At 42.2% G+C, this 16,448-nt stretch overlaps 1 protein-coding gene across 2 annotated transcripts in view; it reads right to left on the bottom strand.

The window, feature by feature from the left end:
• The window catches only part of LOC105569860 (acetylcholine receptor subunit alpha-like), a 191,924-nt gene that overhangs the window by 77,605 nt on the left and 97,871 nt on the right, over positions 1-16,448 (bottom strand). For both annotated transcript variants that reach the window (XM_012026637.1, XM_012026638.1), the window contains one exon: positions 2,985-3,165. In XM_012026637.1, coding sequence (XP_011882027.1) covers positions 2,985-3,165 — 181 coding nt within the window. The remainder of the gene's footprint in view (positions 1-2,984; positions 3,166-16,448) is intronic.

The following is a 16,448-nucleotide window of genomic DNA, read 5'->3' as shown; positions in this document are numbered from 1 at the left end:
GTGACAATTCTTGCGATTGCCGCACGTTAAGGATAACGGAGTGTCCCCGTATGGGCACCACCGGGTGCGTGTGGCTAACATGTTTCTCTCGTTTCATGTGTCATGATGTGCCGATTTTTGTCGCGATATTTTATACCTTTCCCACGTGTGTCGAGTAGTGGACGCCCTGTGTGTTTTGTAAAGAGAACAAGCTAGAGAAACAAACAGCTAGAATCCACAACCGGCGTATCGACAACAGTTTCGTAATCGTGGCTTTAGAGTTCTTTAAATTCGACCGTGCTGCATATTGTAAATGGCAAGAAAAAAAAAACCGAGGCGCGACTGACCGGAAGCGGATATTCGCTCCCCTTCGGCGCGTGTATCGTGATCGAGGCATCCTTTGGACCTTCAACGTATCGGCTTTTTTTTTCCTTGTCGAAGCGAGGATCGGAGAGATTACATCTTTTTCGTATTCGACGAGTCTCTCGCAATAAATGCAACGAGTCTTTATCCACGTGGCAATTCCGATACATTAATCGCGAACAGATAGAAATTATTCTATTATATAATTATTACATATTTATGAAATAAAATATATAATAAATATATAATCGTATTTAAGAATTGCTATATATTTACGAAACAAAACTTTTGCCGTACCAAATAGCAGATCTGTCAAAGTGAGAAGTAAAAATTTCAAGCCAGCAAACGAGATGTTTCTCTACCAAGTAGCAATTTGTCCTTTTCCATAATTTAAGATTACAAAATCAATTCATACTAATCGATTTATGTAACATAAGCAATGACACATTTTCAATTTAACCTGAAAATTATGTAATCGTGGGAGTGGCATTTCGAAGGCATTTTATGAAAGTTTTCTGAAATTTTACCAAACATTTCACTATGTGTGGTAAACTTTCAAAAACTCTCATGCCACGTTGTCCCACGATCACATGATTTTCAGGATACATTTTAAGGAAAAGCTCTCCCCGCGTAAGATATTGCAACGTCGGAGAGATGACGTTTATCGAAGTCTTTTCTTATCTCGACCACTGTCTTTCTAATCGCGAAATTAATTTGCGGTGCAACAGGGCGCGCCGTTTAACAAACGGTTGACGGTGCGATCCCGTCCGACATGTAACGGTAAATCTCTCGAATCGCCCGTACGCGCACTCCATTACAGTCTGACATAGTGGACATCGGATAAGCTCGTCGATCCTCGCCTAGACAGCAAACACGAGCCGCAACTGACGGATGCGTTTAGGTGACTCCGCGAGCTCGCCGATTTCTCGAACACGTCGATAGAACGATATGAAAATGAGCCGACCGCGCGTCGTACCACGATGGAATGGTGGTCAATAAAATAACACTGCAGTCCACACCACGTAACAATATCCAAATATATGCACACATATATAGGGTGTCCCAGCTGCCCCATATTCTTGTTTTATCTACGAATTTCTCGACCAATTTGGAGTAGGTCTCTCCGAGAATTTCGTAACACCGACAGATTTCGAGTTATTAAAAAAAGAGAAGGAAGCACCAAGGAAGCGCGCAATTCACTCTCCTCGTTCAATTGTGATTTTTATTCGAGGGATAAATTAATTTGCAAGAGGATATTCATTCGAATGAAAAAAAAAGAAGACAGGATCAACTCCAAATTGGTTAAGAAACACACGGCAGGGAATGCAGAGTATCCGGCGCACCCTGTATACATGCGTAGACGGATGAATATAAATATACGTAAATATATCACGTGTGACGTCCAAGATTAGCGCATCGCAGGAACGATTACGGGTGATCAAGGAGGCATTCTTTGACAAAGAGAACACAAAATGGAAAAACGAGCTAAAGGATAACGTTAGAGTAGACCGATGATGAGCAAGTATTCTCGAGACTAAATGCTTGGAGACTGCGGTTCTCGTGCTCTGGTTGCGTTGCGGTAATGCGGCACCTTAAAGCCGTCATAGGTCCAGGAGCCTAACTTCAAAACACAGGTCTGTACGTCGTACGGAAAGAACTCAACGTCGATGGAGCAGGAGGATTTATATACGGCCGGCGGTTGCCACACGACCAATCCCGAATAGTAGACCGTGGCCTTGGTCATCAGCGTCACCTCGTAGTTCCCGTCGGCGCTGGAATCACCGAAGAAACGAGCCGAGCGTGATCACGATTGGCTCGGAGAGAAGGTCTCCGGATGCTGCCATCCCTTTCCCTATCTCCCTTTCCCTCACCCTTTCTCCCTATCTCACTATCCTTCTGTCTCTTTCGATATCCGACTTCACACAAAGTATCGACAAAGTGAATCTTGCTCACGTTCGCACGGTTATCGTACTTTCGCTGCTTCGCGAGAACGTTTCTTTCGATTGTCCAGAAGAGACTTCGAAACGGAAAACCGATACGTCGACTGATTGTGAGTCGCGGGATCGATAGCTTCGGAAGTGTTGCGGATTCGCGTTTCAGTCTCACTCGAGAAAGAGAGAGAGAGAGAGAAAGAGACACACTGGTAACTGACAATTAACTGTACTGTACAAATAAAAATTGAACGCTTTCTTTTTTAAAGGCCGGATTTTCAGAGATAAAAAGAAAAAGAGATCTTGTCGATCGGCGAGGAATACCCGACCGGATATCATCATCTCGCGCTTGTTCCACGACGAGCTCACTGCCTGGCACAATAAATATGAGCATATCGTCTCAGGCTATATGGCAGCATCCGTCTTCTGGGGGGTGGTTATCGGAACTCGTATATTCTCCCTCTCGATCGCCGGAGACCCGCGCGACGAGCCAATCGTCTGTGATCTAGTCTACGCTTAGGATCTATTTGATCGCCGTCCCGGAGACGCATCCCGTACGGAGCCCCGTGTCGGATCCGCGTCTCGGACATTCGGCAGGCTAATTGGGGGGGGGGGGGTTCAGTTAATCGTTCGGGGGCTCGTGGGGGCGAGGGGGGGGGGCGGGGTCTGGTCGGGGAGGGACACGACTTAACGGCTACCATGCGAATTTACCTTGAAGCCGTCATAGGTCCACGAACCGAACTTGAGGACGCAGGTCTGCTCGTCGAATGGGAAGTACTCCACGTCGATCTCGCAGGATGACTTATATATGGCCGGCGGCTTCCACTCGACCAATCCTTGATGGTAGATCGTGGCCTTCGTGGCCAAGGTCACCTCGAAGTTGCCGTCCGCGCTGCGAGCGAGCACATTAGTGGTTCTGGGCGCTGCGGCGGTCGAGCTTACTTTGTACTTCCGATTCGATACCAAGCCGTCTTTTTTTGTTTTTTTTTCTTTTTTAAAAATTCATTTCTGTACGTGTGTGCATGTGTATACGTGTGCGTTTTAACATGATTAACAGTATCCTCTAAGTAGACAGACAGAGATCTTACTTGGACGTGGAAAATTTGTTAGCCTTTTCCGGAGACGCTCGATCGGCGATCGAGGATAAAATGGATCCGCGCGAACGACAGTGATATTTTCGAGAACCGCGCGCAATTTCAACTCGAATGTAGGAATTATCTGGCTCGAGGCGTTCGTGCAAAATCGGATTGGATTATCGCGCAGGCTCTTATTTCGATCCACTAAGTCTGAAGGCTGAGGGTACGTCGATAATCTGGCTTTGCAACTAATTAATAATAGAAGCCCAGTAATTTGTTGTTTCTTTCTATCCCAGGCGTTATCCTAACCGTGATTTGGATAGAGAAAGAAAGTTTACGTGCTAATAAATATTTCTATCGATGTCTCCGGCTTATTACCTTACGTCGACCAAGTGCATGTGCAAAATTAATGATTAATGGAATTTGGAAAACGACTGTTTCCCTTTGAGATAAAAATTTGCAAAGACTCATTATCCTGATGAACCGATAACAGCTACGATAGACTATGTCCGTCATTATCGAATTATCTCACACTCAACCACTCGACCCTATATTTGTGAAATTGGATGGCTTAGTAAAGTTTCTAAATTGAAGAACCAGCGGATGCTGGCCCGATATAGCAGAGATATATAGATATCCGTAGTCGATAGCAACCCGTTTACTGTCGAGGGTCGCATCGGCCACGTGGGATCGCGAAGTAAACTAAGCGCGGATGGTCGAGTTTCCCGGAGTCGAAGAGAGAATCCGGAGGTACTAAGTCATCGTGGATGACTGTGGTGCACCGGGATTATTTTGCTATCGGCTTCCTTTCGTCTCTCGCGAACTATCTTCGGATCCGAAAGTTACGATCGAGTCAAGAAAGTCTAGATCACTAACTCGAGTTTCTAAGCCGGTAAAGAGAGAGGACAGAATCGTCGCGAATTGCGAGAATGCATTTTACTCCGGCCTTAAACTGAGAAAACTTCTTTTATTACAATATGCGTATCGAGAAATGATCATTTTTATTTGTCTATTAGCAGTTTATTTAACGTAGCCGTGTCGTAAATAAAATTTCTTGCAACGCAACTGTACGTCAATTGAGTGTTTCAAAGTTTATAATAAAAGTCGAACTAAAAAGAAACGATTGAACAAAATTTTTTTATACAATATTAATCTTCCCACGCGTATAAAATACACGAAAATGAAAAACAACTGAATTCTATTTTCTTTTTCTTTCAGGTATTTTCGTAATCACTTGAGTATAATAAAAGTACAAAAAATTTTTCGAAGTACAAGTCTTATTTAAATTTTATTTAAATTTTGTTCAATTTTCTTGTTTCCACGGACACGGAGTGACGATAAGTCAACCTTTTCACTCTGCTCAACTTTCCGGTAATACGATTTTGTGTAAAGACAGCTTTGATTGCATTGACCGTCACCGTATTGGCAGGATATTTCCCGATCTCGAATGCGTCGCCAGGCTCTCGCCCATATAACTCCCCGGGGAAACGTGAATTGCATTAATAATCCAACCGAAACCTGCCTTGGCGAACAGTTTACCCGACTTATCCACCATGTGGGCACGGAACTTTGTTGGGTATTTGACGTAAACCAAACAGGCGTGTGTTCATTCGTACGAAGGGAATGAATGCAGAAATCGCGTTGCTTTACGTTCGCGCAATCCTGGCCCGAGCGTTCCAATCTTTAGTGTAAATACGAGCGTCCACTTGGCAGATATTAGCCGAGTTAGACTCACACGGTATACACGGATATTGCAATGAAGACCGAGGAAAGACACTCGCAGTACTGGACGTGTCACGAGTGACGAATCAATGTTTCATTAATAAATGTTGCTTATCAATTTTAAGCGCAGTATCACATTACATTTATCGAAAGTGTTATCCACCTTCCTTTCTCGTTTCTAGACATTCGTATGAAATTTAAAAATTCGCTCCGTTTTATTGTACAAGGGACCAGTTTGTCATTGTAGCTATCACGTCTGATACATTTTAGTTCGCCCTGCGCCCGGGAAAGATGCACTCGGTCCGCGCACGAGGATATATTTCTTCTCTCCTTCCGCATCATTCGTATGAGGTATCACAGATCTACGTGCAAATGCACAGATGCTTCCCCATCCTACGTGTCTCGAATTTCAGTCGGAAAGCGCAGCCGGGTTTTTCCCCTTTACACGGCGCGTGGTCCGAAACGGCGACGTCGCGGGAGAGACCGAGGGGCAAGCTCGCTCGTAAAGCTCGCGCGAAGAGTCTTAACCGACCTGTCCCTCGCATGATTGAGCTACATCATCGAGAGGAACACCCGATTCTCACACGAGTCCTCGAGAGGTAAGGGTCAATCGTCAGGCACGATCTAATGGGATACGTCATTTCGCGAGACACGAATGTGGCGTGTGGCCATTGTTGCGCGAATCCCTCACTTACCGAAATCAATTTACGACCCGGTGGAGATTCACAGAGCTATCGATTTGTCTGACGGCTGTTTGAGAGACGTGAAAAGGACGATCGCGTCATTATGCGGAAGAGCAGATATATTGTTCCTGGTGGTGCAATTTGATAAGCTTTTGTACTGCCGTACTGATATCCAGATCTAGAACGACTGGTCTTTTAAATCGATTATTGTTTTGAATAAAAATTTCACGAGTCAAATTTTTTTAGGCTTTTCCAAAATTGTACTAATTATACAGGGTGTACTAAAACCACCGGATATCCTTTTGATCGCAGATTCGTTAGAAAATTTCAAGAGGAAAATTCTAATAAAAAAATATCGAGGCTATGATAGTTTTTAAATAATAAGCGATTATACTTCACAAATGACAGGTCTGAGATTTCGCGCGCTCAGGCGACATGACGAGTGATAAAAGTGTTCCTATGTGTTTCGCGAGCGAGCGAGAACCAAAGTCACCGTTTAACGGGACAGAAAATATTTGGGAAGACGATGATCCGGTTATTTTGAAAACTTGAGGACAAAGAGAGGCAGGAGACTAGATTGAATCTAACTGAAAATTCCAAGTTCACTCAGAATATCGGAGACCGACTAAATCGAAGGATATCAGTCTGATCAAGATGCTCATCATAGTAAACCCCTCCCTTTCATTAATTAGACGCTACACAAAGTTAACAAAAGAAATGGTTAAAGATAACAAGAGGAACAATTAATTCGAGAATGAATCGTTAAGTCTGTCGTGAAAGTTGTCACTATGCTAAAAAGGGCGATATTCGTAGGAACACCTTTATCACTTGTCGTGTCGCCGTACCTGAGCGCGCGAAATCTCAGGCCTGTCATTTGTGAAATGTAATCGCTTATTATTTAAAAGCTATTATACCCTCGACATTTTTGTATTAGAATTTTTGTCTTGAAAGTTTCGAAAGAATTTATGATTAAAAGGATATCCGGTGGTTTTAGTACACCCTGTATATTTATAATACAATTATTTCATGTGGGCACGATAATACCGCGCACGAATTTTCTAATGTTGATATAAATTATCGAGCTGCGTATGATCCTTACTTTTAATTTTCTGCTTGAAATCTCGAGGGTGGTTAAACCGATTGCAATCGACACGCTGTACAACCATTTGTTCAAGATCAAAAACGATAGATTCCAATTCTTGTTAATTCGGATCAAGTGCCACTGCACATTTCGATTTCGAGCCTAGCGTTATTCCGCCGCGCTTGGGCAATTTGCATACGCCCGTCTGTCTTCCTCTATCTCGAGGTTCAAACGTGAAATCGCAATTTCCTGCAGCGAGAGCCCCCAATGATTCTCGATGAAGGTTCACGTGAGAACGTGTGTGCCGCGGTGAAAGCCTTTTTCGAGGTGCGCTCGTGAAAATAGCGCTTCTCGCGTTACCTATCAGCCGCAAAGTGATATGATACCGCGCGCGTTAGATATGTGATATATTATATACCGAATGCCCCAGATTCTTTTCCTTTTAATGGCAGATGCTTGAGCTTCAAGTAAGAAGGATGAGAAATAGCCATTTCAGCATGAGGGAATATAGACAGTCTTTTAGTTTAAGCTTTCGATAAATTGAACAATTTAAAAGTGTGCAGTAAATAATCAAATATTATGATTATAAAAAAAAACATAATAGCAATATAGCTTGGCAGTTATAGAGCAGTTATTGCTATGCTAGCCGAAATTGAATATAAACTTAATAAACGTGATCATATCAAATTACCAAGAATGTAATGCAAACAGTAGAATGTTATTTAATAAGATACTTAATGCTAAAAGGTAAAGTTACGAAAGAGAATAAGCTGCGATTCGTTAAACGATGTTTTCAAAAAGAGCGAGTGAAATTGCAATTATTCGCATGCAAAAAAAAATAAAAACTGTCTCGTGGATAAACTGTTCATTTCCGTTTTGGTGTTAAGAGATGCTCACGGAGCTCACCTGTTAGCGTGAAACTCATTCAGCCTAAAACGCTTCCACGGCGTGTCGATGCGCCGTCCTCATTTTCCGGTGCGCCGGAAACGACGGGGAAAAAAACTCGCGTATCGCACACGGGAAATAATCGACGAATCGAAACGAGTCGTAGCGGGGGGAGAGGAGCGTCGACGGTAAAATGAAAAATTGCTTGTACCGGGGGGCAGTCTGTCGAGGTCTCCATTATCAGGAAAGGTGCAGGCACCGATATTTCATGGAATTAACCGGCGGCGGCCAGATACAGCGGCTCCGACGCCACTGAAAAATAGCCTCGCCCTTACCGTTTCCGCCGGAAAGCAGCGCGTTCTGACGTACAACTGGGAAAATTCTATCGAGAACCGCCCAACGGAATTCCGGTGTTGTGTAACGATCGTAGATAAGCTCGGAGATTAATCGGATCCCTACAGTTTTCGTATGCGATCGTAAAAGATATCCCCCTTCGCCATTTTCTTCTTCCTTATCTCGCCGCTCTTATCAGATATAAAATAAACCAACGGAAGTTACGGCACTCTAGCTAAATGAAGGCTAGCGAGTCCTCCAACCACCATGACGGTGCATACGTTCGCGCAACGTTGAGCCACTGTACCCGGCGAAGATGATCAGTGGTCTCGGAGAAGCCTGGCATCAATGCTGCCAGGTCCAAATTCAGCCCCGCGATATTTATCATCCTTCATCCTCCCCTCGATACATCGACTAGCAGTTTCTGGCCGATGTTGTCGGTTCTCTCTCCCGAATACTTTATTCCCTTCTATCCGCTCTACTTCGGACCGTCGAGATTTTCCGCAAGCCGTGAGTGGGAAAAGCGGCGCGAGGCCGCCGATCATAAATCATCCCTCTCAATAGAAAGCTCTCGCGTTTGTCGTTCGCCCCGTTCGCGGCAATTTATTTAGCCGGATACTTCTCTGTCCTATAACAGCGCGGCACCGTGATAGGATTAACCGCACACGACCGTCCGTCGTGAGGCTCGCACAACGGGTTGGCAATTGGTACCGCGCCGTTCTCCAGATCGCTGCTGTCAACTTCTCCCCTTGTCCCCTGCCCTGCCCCACCCTCCCTTCCCGGGATTAAAAGAGGACGGGACTATTGCTCAAGGGGTCGGCAGTCAGCTCGTGTCCCGCATCAGTTTTCATCCACGACTCGAACTTCAATTTCACTTAACCTTCGACCCACTACGGCCCACCCCCGCGTCTCTCAAATCGTCACCGCCTTCACATACAATCCATCGAACCTCCCCGATATTATTTCCGCGCTGGCGACAACGAGAGTTGTACCTGTCTACCCTCTGTAAAGTATGTTCAGTCTCTTTCTAAAGTTTGTACACTTCTGCAGCCAAAATGCACAGTCTATGTATTATACGTCTATGGGAGCAACAAGCTCGAACGAAGGTCTTTGTGTCGGGGAAAATATATTGAAGTTTTAATCCCCGATAGGCCTGAAAAGAGTCGCTTATTTCCCTTTTAGCAGTAAACAGGCCAATGCGATTGTAATCGACAGAGGTTCGGTACATTCTCCTCGGCCTAAGAGGTTTCAAAGAGAGTGAAATATTTTATTACATTCTCCTTGAGGGTTAGAATGAGGTTTAACAGAATTCTTTTTGCTCATCTGGACCTCGATTGGTTTCAAACCGACTCCAAATGAAAACGGAATAGAATAATTGAGGCCCACTCCGGAACCAAATACTCGACTCGGGATTGCAAATCGCTGTAGCAATAATGCATTACTATTGGAGGAATTTATTTTCGGGAAATTAATCGTTACGCAACGTTATTGCAACTCGATGGAACTCATTAATCTCAATCTATTGCCGGCTAAAAGCGCCTCTCGCGTTATATGAAAGCTTCCCTTGTCATATATTTAATAATATAAATTGCTTCGCAACTTTAATTACAGTATATAGATAGCGAAAATTGATACACCGAATAGCATCTATTAGCCTTTTTCAAAAGCACGCGGTATATCAAACTTTTATAATAAAGAACTTTCCGCCACCTTTTTTTCCGTAATATAGTGTAAAACTCCTGCCCGCCTCCAAGATTGTGCCGCGACTCCCTTGAACCGTTCAATTCATCTAGACCATCATTTTTTTTTCTTCCGCGCGATTTCAAGATCAATTCAGACCGGCGACGTAAAACGGAGTTTGAGTCATACCTTCCGCCAAGACGAACAACGGTCGGCTACACCCCTCGATATACGAGGAACTCGATTTGCTGGGAACGCGTCGCGGGACGTACCGGTGTCTCTCGATCGGACGAGATTGCCGGCGCGCCGAGGGTATTCCCCGGGGAAATACTCGCGTCGTTATCTCGAAATTCGAGATTGGAAGTTTCGCTCGCGCGGATCGCCCGCGTAAAAGCGCCACTCGTCAATCGCGCGAGATAAAGATTGCCGGCTCATCGCATTGTCCCGAAGCTATCCAACTCCTAGCCGCGGTTAATAAAACGCGGCTCTATCTGCTTTGTCATGAAAACAACGTTTGACACCGTCGCACTTCCACGCGCAATGTAATTTTTAACGTGATATATATTGACGTAATGTACCAGGCGCAATTCAAGGTGTTTAATTTCTCGTGACAGACCCGACAAAAGTGTAACTTTATTCACGGAGAAACAACGAGAAAAAGGACAAGAGAGAAAGGGAGTACACAGTAGGGAAGGTTCGAATGAAAAAGATCTCTAAATTATATTGTAATTAAGGGCCCTTGTAATCGGAATCGCTGCTTATACTAATGACCGGACGTGGTCGGGAACCAGAATGAGACGGGGAAAGGGGGGAGGAGGGGACGGAGGAAGGGAAATACGAACAGAGAAATTCAATTATACTCCGGTAATATCGCCGCAGAGTCGGAAGTTTAATCGGGATTGCATCTCCGTCCTTTCAAAAATCCGTCTTTCTTAACTTCCTGAATTTAAGTAGGCAATTAACCGACCATGCCCGGGTCAACCTGTGTCATACGAAAAATTACTCTTCATTTTTGGCCAAATGTTACCGTAAATTCACGTTTAATTCGCGGCTCTCTCCCGTCGTCGAATGTATTCTACTTTTAACCGATACCTGCACGCTGAATTAAAAATTGCGAGGTGTATCAAAATTAAGTTACACGACGGCAGGCAACGGTTTAAGTTTTGCAATTTTTCGTGGCACGTCTTTCTCCGAGGGGGAAATACTTAAAAGATCGGACACAGAGATGATCTAGAAATGGAAGAAAATTAGAAAAATTAAAAACGAAACCGCGGTACCTTATTACATTTCAGCTCATGGCTATACGATATTCTTTTACTTATTCATTTTTCGATAAAAGAGACTGGAATAAAAGAAGGTTAATGGAAGATCCTGTGGCATCGTCATACGATTCTTTGTATATCACACGTTATCTCGCGTGCTGCCCGAGAAAACCAGTACTAAATGTTACGTGCGAGAGAAATGAATCGTCGGTAGCGGTGCCATTTATCTGGTCACCGTTGAGCGATGTTGGTGTACCTCTCGCCGAGAGATACTTTGGGAAAAATCCGGAAGAAACAGCGAATCGCCCCCCGGCTTTAGCTGCACTGTGAACCGGCCATCGATTTTTCCGACGCGTCGTATACCAAGGTATGACAAGTGCGGGGCATTTCTGCTGTTTATTCGCGCATTCGCGAGTCCAATAAGTGTAGCTATCACTTTACGATTAAAAACTGCACAATAGAGCAACATAATTCATATATACATAAAATGAATGTTTATATAAAAATAAACTCACAATAAGCACCTTTTCTTTACAACTTTAAATCGGATCTAATCATGAAAAATTATTAAATTTTTGTGTAAGAAAATCGACGGAATTATAGGAAAAAAATGTTATACATAATTTTTTTAAGGATTATCGATTAAGCTACTCTAATTATAAACGTTTTAACTGTGAGCTTAAACACGTCGCCATTATTTATGAACGCTTTTGTATGATTGTCTTTTGTTCGGAATTTTATCCATCACACGAAGAAGAATTGTTTAGAAAGAAGATTTAAAGGGGGATAAAAACACGTAGAATTGTATGACGGATGTTCACGAGACGGACTTTCCAAAACGAGAGAACTTGCTGAAATGCGCGAAATCCGGTGCTTAGATTTAAAGTTGGAGGAATCAGGTCTAAAGTACGAAAGATAGCTGGGAATGGATAAAAAAAGGAAGAACAAGACGAGCTCTTTGAGTATCTCGTTACTCAGCTTCCGTTTCAACCGAGGTTATGCATCGAAAGATCGCCCGAGGAATCGAGGTGAATAAATGAGAAAAAAACTGATTTAACAGACGTTGTGCTTGAAACCTAGCTAAATGGATCAATACGGCGATGCCTCACTCCTGAACTCACTTACGCGATCATTCGAGCGTGCAACGTAAAATTTCCAATGTTCTCTTCAATAAATCGAATGTTATATCAGCAGTAGTGGTCAAATATTGAGAAACAATACTGTCCGCTCGCTATTCAAATAAAAATTTTCTTTCTAAACGCAAATTTAGATTAATGTAAGTTTGACACCATTTGACTGTAAGTTTTAACATATTAATTTCAATAAAGTTCAAATAACTTATTACTTTTGGTGTTAGTGCTTCATAAATTTTCAATATCGGTTATTAAAACGTAGCAATCAATGTTGATATTGCCTAACTTGGTTGGGCTTCGAAATACTAAACTAACTACAGAGCATTGCCATACCAGTGCCGGCGCATACTTGTTTGCCAGTAACGACGTTCATCTCGGAACAGTGTTACGGTCCTGTGGTCAAAGTTAACTGACACAACGCTGACAGGCCAGTGCCGGCATGACTGGCGAAGATATTCGAGTGTGCTTGTAAATTTCTCAATGTTTGAACGAGGGCATGTCGGAGGAAATACACGCGTTTGCTCGAAACTACGTTTGCGGGCTTTGATCCATTGATCCAGTCGTCATATCGCGCCACGAATATTCCAAAAGGTTTTTATTCTCGAGCGCCGCTGATTCAGTGAATCGTGTAGATCTCATTTCTAGCGCGAGACCGAGTCCGAGTAAAACGACGATGCACACGACCGTAATCGAGTTGCGTTTAATTACGCGTTTCTCAGCGAAAAAATTTCATTTTCCCCAGAAACGTTCCTGCGGCGTGTTCCGCGTTTAATCCGAAATTACGACCGCCCCTGAGTCCTTGCCGCTTCCGACACTCCGAATGTCCGATCGGAATTAATCCGCGCGAATTCATATTCATGTATGAATCAAACGATTATCTTGGCAATCGCTTCTTTCTCGGGGATTGCGGCAAATTCAGAAATAAAACGCCTGAAAAGTTGACGTATCAAGAGACGTACAGTGATGGACAGAATGGTTGCGACACTTTTTACGTCCCAAAATCTTCCCCGAGGAATATTTTACTCGATGGCCATTCCGAAACCATTTTGTGCGTTTTAAATCTATTTCTCAAGTAAAATTTTCCTCCGGGAAAATGTTTCGGAACACAAACCTCAATCTAAATGCGCGTTTCTAAACTCACTAAAAAAAAGTGCAACCATTCTGTCCATCACTGTACATTTGCTTTGCCAGTACACCACGAGTATTTATTTTGATGTCGCGGTTCGTTACAAACTGCTTCAAGTAGAATGTTAAAACATGAAGAAAGAATCGAACAAATATTTGTTGGCAAAATATCAACTAAAAGTTGAAGAGAAATCGTTATGAGACTTTTGATACATCCGGTGTATTCAGCGCTTTTATAAACCCTACGGTAGGATTTCTCCTTCTGAGAGTGCTAGAATATAAGAGGAAGAAGGTTCACGAGCGTTGAAAGTCAATGCGGGCTTTCAGAGAATATCTCTTCCTCTTTTTCTGTTTTTCGTTCTTGCTACGAACAGAAAGGACATCGGCGTGAAATCTCTGAGAATCTGAGAAAAGAAGAACGCGTGTAGCAGCAAGAACAATATCGATATATAATATCCGTTACTTAACTTGTCCAACGCTATAATATTCTGGAATAGTAATTGTTACTGAATCCCCTCGAAATCGTGACTTACAGTTTTTCGTATCAGCAGAAAAAACTTTCACAGTTTATTCATTAGAGATTTGTCTATTAAGGACAAACTAATTAAGATAAATTTTCTTAAGCAACTGTTCCTAAATCTGCTAGAGAAATAATAACACTATTTGTTTCCTCACAAAAGATATTACAAATTACAATCTTAAATTACTTTATATTTTCTTCTCCGATTGATAAACGGACAATCGAATCGAAGATAGTCCACTATGAGAATAAAGTCATCACTGGACGGTAACGAAGCATGATTTGAACAAAGCGAGGATCAAGCGAAAATTCCACAAATCACGTGGTCGATTATTTCCTTCGGTTCCAGCTACTGTTCCCTCGGGTACTATAAATTTTCGCCAGACGCTCGCTCGACTAGGCGCGCTGATATAAAATTTGTCAGGGAAGGATCCTAGCTCTTCGAAACTTTTCTTCTACCAAAGTCGCGCGAGGACTTCCGAAAGTGCATGTGACGGAAAGATGGTCTTGTGAAACTTCCGGGCAGAGCCCCGGTTGACGCGTGAAATCGACAACATTTGCGATGCCGAAAATTCTCTTCAGTTTTTCTTAAAAACAAATTATTTCCGCGAAAATGCGAATTGTATTTTACTTTTAAATTAAGGCTATAATTACGTGGAATTGATTATAACATAAATGGGAGAAAGATGATAAATTCATTTAGAATAGCGATATGTCGACAATTTTGTAAAACGATACACAAATTTTTTAAGTAAATTCCGTCAATGTTTTACACGAACAAATCCAATTTCTATAAAAATAAATAAATGTCATAATTTAAAATAGAAATTTTAAGATTCTTACTATTGGAGGGAAGTAATTTCATATTACAAAAATGTTATATATTATTTTAGAAGGTTTCCTTTCTTCGCCTATTGCATATCACATCAATAGATAAAATCGTTTATCCTAATACTTTCTTTTCATAATGTTGCATAAATACATATGGATAATCTTCCTAAAGTGCGAACGCTTTATATCTATCTTGTATTCGCGCGATACTATCTTTCGAATCTCATTGTGAGGCAAAAGCGAACGCTTACACCCAACATCTCGAGATTTTGTACGCAGATGTCCGAATGAAAAATTTATCGCCACGCACGTACAACACATTGAGATACGAAGCGTCAAACTCACGGATGTAAAACTTCATATTGAAACATTTATACAGAACCTCGACACACAACCAAAAATGAACGTATAAATGTGTTTTAACGTTATTTTATGTTAATAATATACATAATTATAATGTAAAAAGAAAAAGATGTAATCAATTCAAATTGGAAATAAATGCTATTGATCTTATGTCATACGATCATACAAAATTTTTACCCTGAAAATATTTAGCAAAGGGAAATCGCGATTGAAGAAGAGAAAAGTTTTGTCGCTGTAAAGAAATTGAAAAAATGGGGGGGCCGTAAATTTTTCTAGTATACGGAAAAATCTGGGAGGTGTCATCAGATTCGGAAGAGTTAAGGAGAGACATTTGTCGCGACTGAAAGTAATCCTTTCGTCCGAGTACAAAACGTACTCGGCCAAAGGGATGGCCGGTGTTTCGAGCCCTGGGATATCGACCTCCCGCGGTAAGAGACCACCCTGCTTATATTCTTTACGACTGGTCTCTCCGCAGGGTGCTTCTCCATTCTACGCGGTTGCTCGGAGTAAGTCCGGCAGCAGTCGGGCCAAGTTGAGCGTGTCCACGGAGGCCTGCGGGGACCTCATGAATCTAAATCCGACTCTCTGTTCAGGACGGGCAGGTACTACTGGAGTTCGCGAGTTTTATGTGTATAAAAGTTGAGCACGCGTGCGCGAGCCGATCCCGTCGCCCGAAAAGCGAATTCCTATCACGATCTACCCACCACGCTTTGATGTATTGTGCTTTTTAGTCACGTCCTCCGGGCAACTCTCTATGCAACACATCCTAATTAAAACTACGAGAAAAGATGTCATATCATATTCGACGGATATTTGTAGCAGGGAAAGCAAATTGTAATTAAACGAATATATACTTTAGATCAAATATTTTAGGTCTTCCCTCCCTACCAAGCAATTCTTTATCTTCTTTTGTTAATATAAACTCCATTTCTCCGTAGTAAAAGTCTCGAGGAAGATCTTTATAATCTTCTAATATTCAATATTGAACGTTTATTGTAATTAATTCCTGAATTGAAAAACTATTAAGGTAAAATTTACATGCTATTGTAGCAAGAATAACGCTTTATTGTCTGTTTGAATCGTTTTTTAAAGTCTCGCTTGTTCCGTTTCCTGCAGCTGTTCTTAAAAGCTGCTCGACGTTATTGTTAAAGAAAGATTAATCTTATATTCGTTAGACAACTTCTACTGGAATTCTTAACTCAGTATCTGAAATATTCTGTATATTTGCATAACCAAACGTTTCATACATATTCTTTTTAACTACGGATTTTATGCCGAGTTTAAAGTTTCACTTTTGCACCGGAATCAGCAAAAATAGCAAAGGAAGAGCGACAAGATTTTTACAATTACGAGGCAAAGAGATGAGTTCTTGCCATATTGCCAGTTCCGTTTCTTAATGGAGAGCTACCTTTAATTCGAAGATCCGACGACGCGGGGATCGAATAAAATAATATTGTGTAAAAAAATAGCATTTATACGCG

This window comes from Vollenhovia emeryi, unplaced genomic scaffold, assembly GCF_000949405.1.
Source record: "Vollenhovia emeryi isolate VEMERY1.0 unplaced genomic scaffold, V.emery_V1.0 DF939122.1, whole genome shotgun sequence".
In the NCBI taxonomy this organism is placed as follows: domain Eukaryota; kingdom Metazoa; phylum Arthropoda; class Insecta; order Hymenoptera; family Formicidae; genus Vollenhovia; species Vollenhovia emeryi.
The sequence above is the reverse complement of the archived record's forward strand: the minus strand, read 5'-3'. Positions and strand labels throughout refer to the sequence as shown.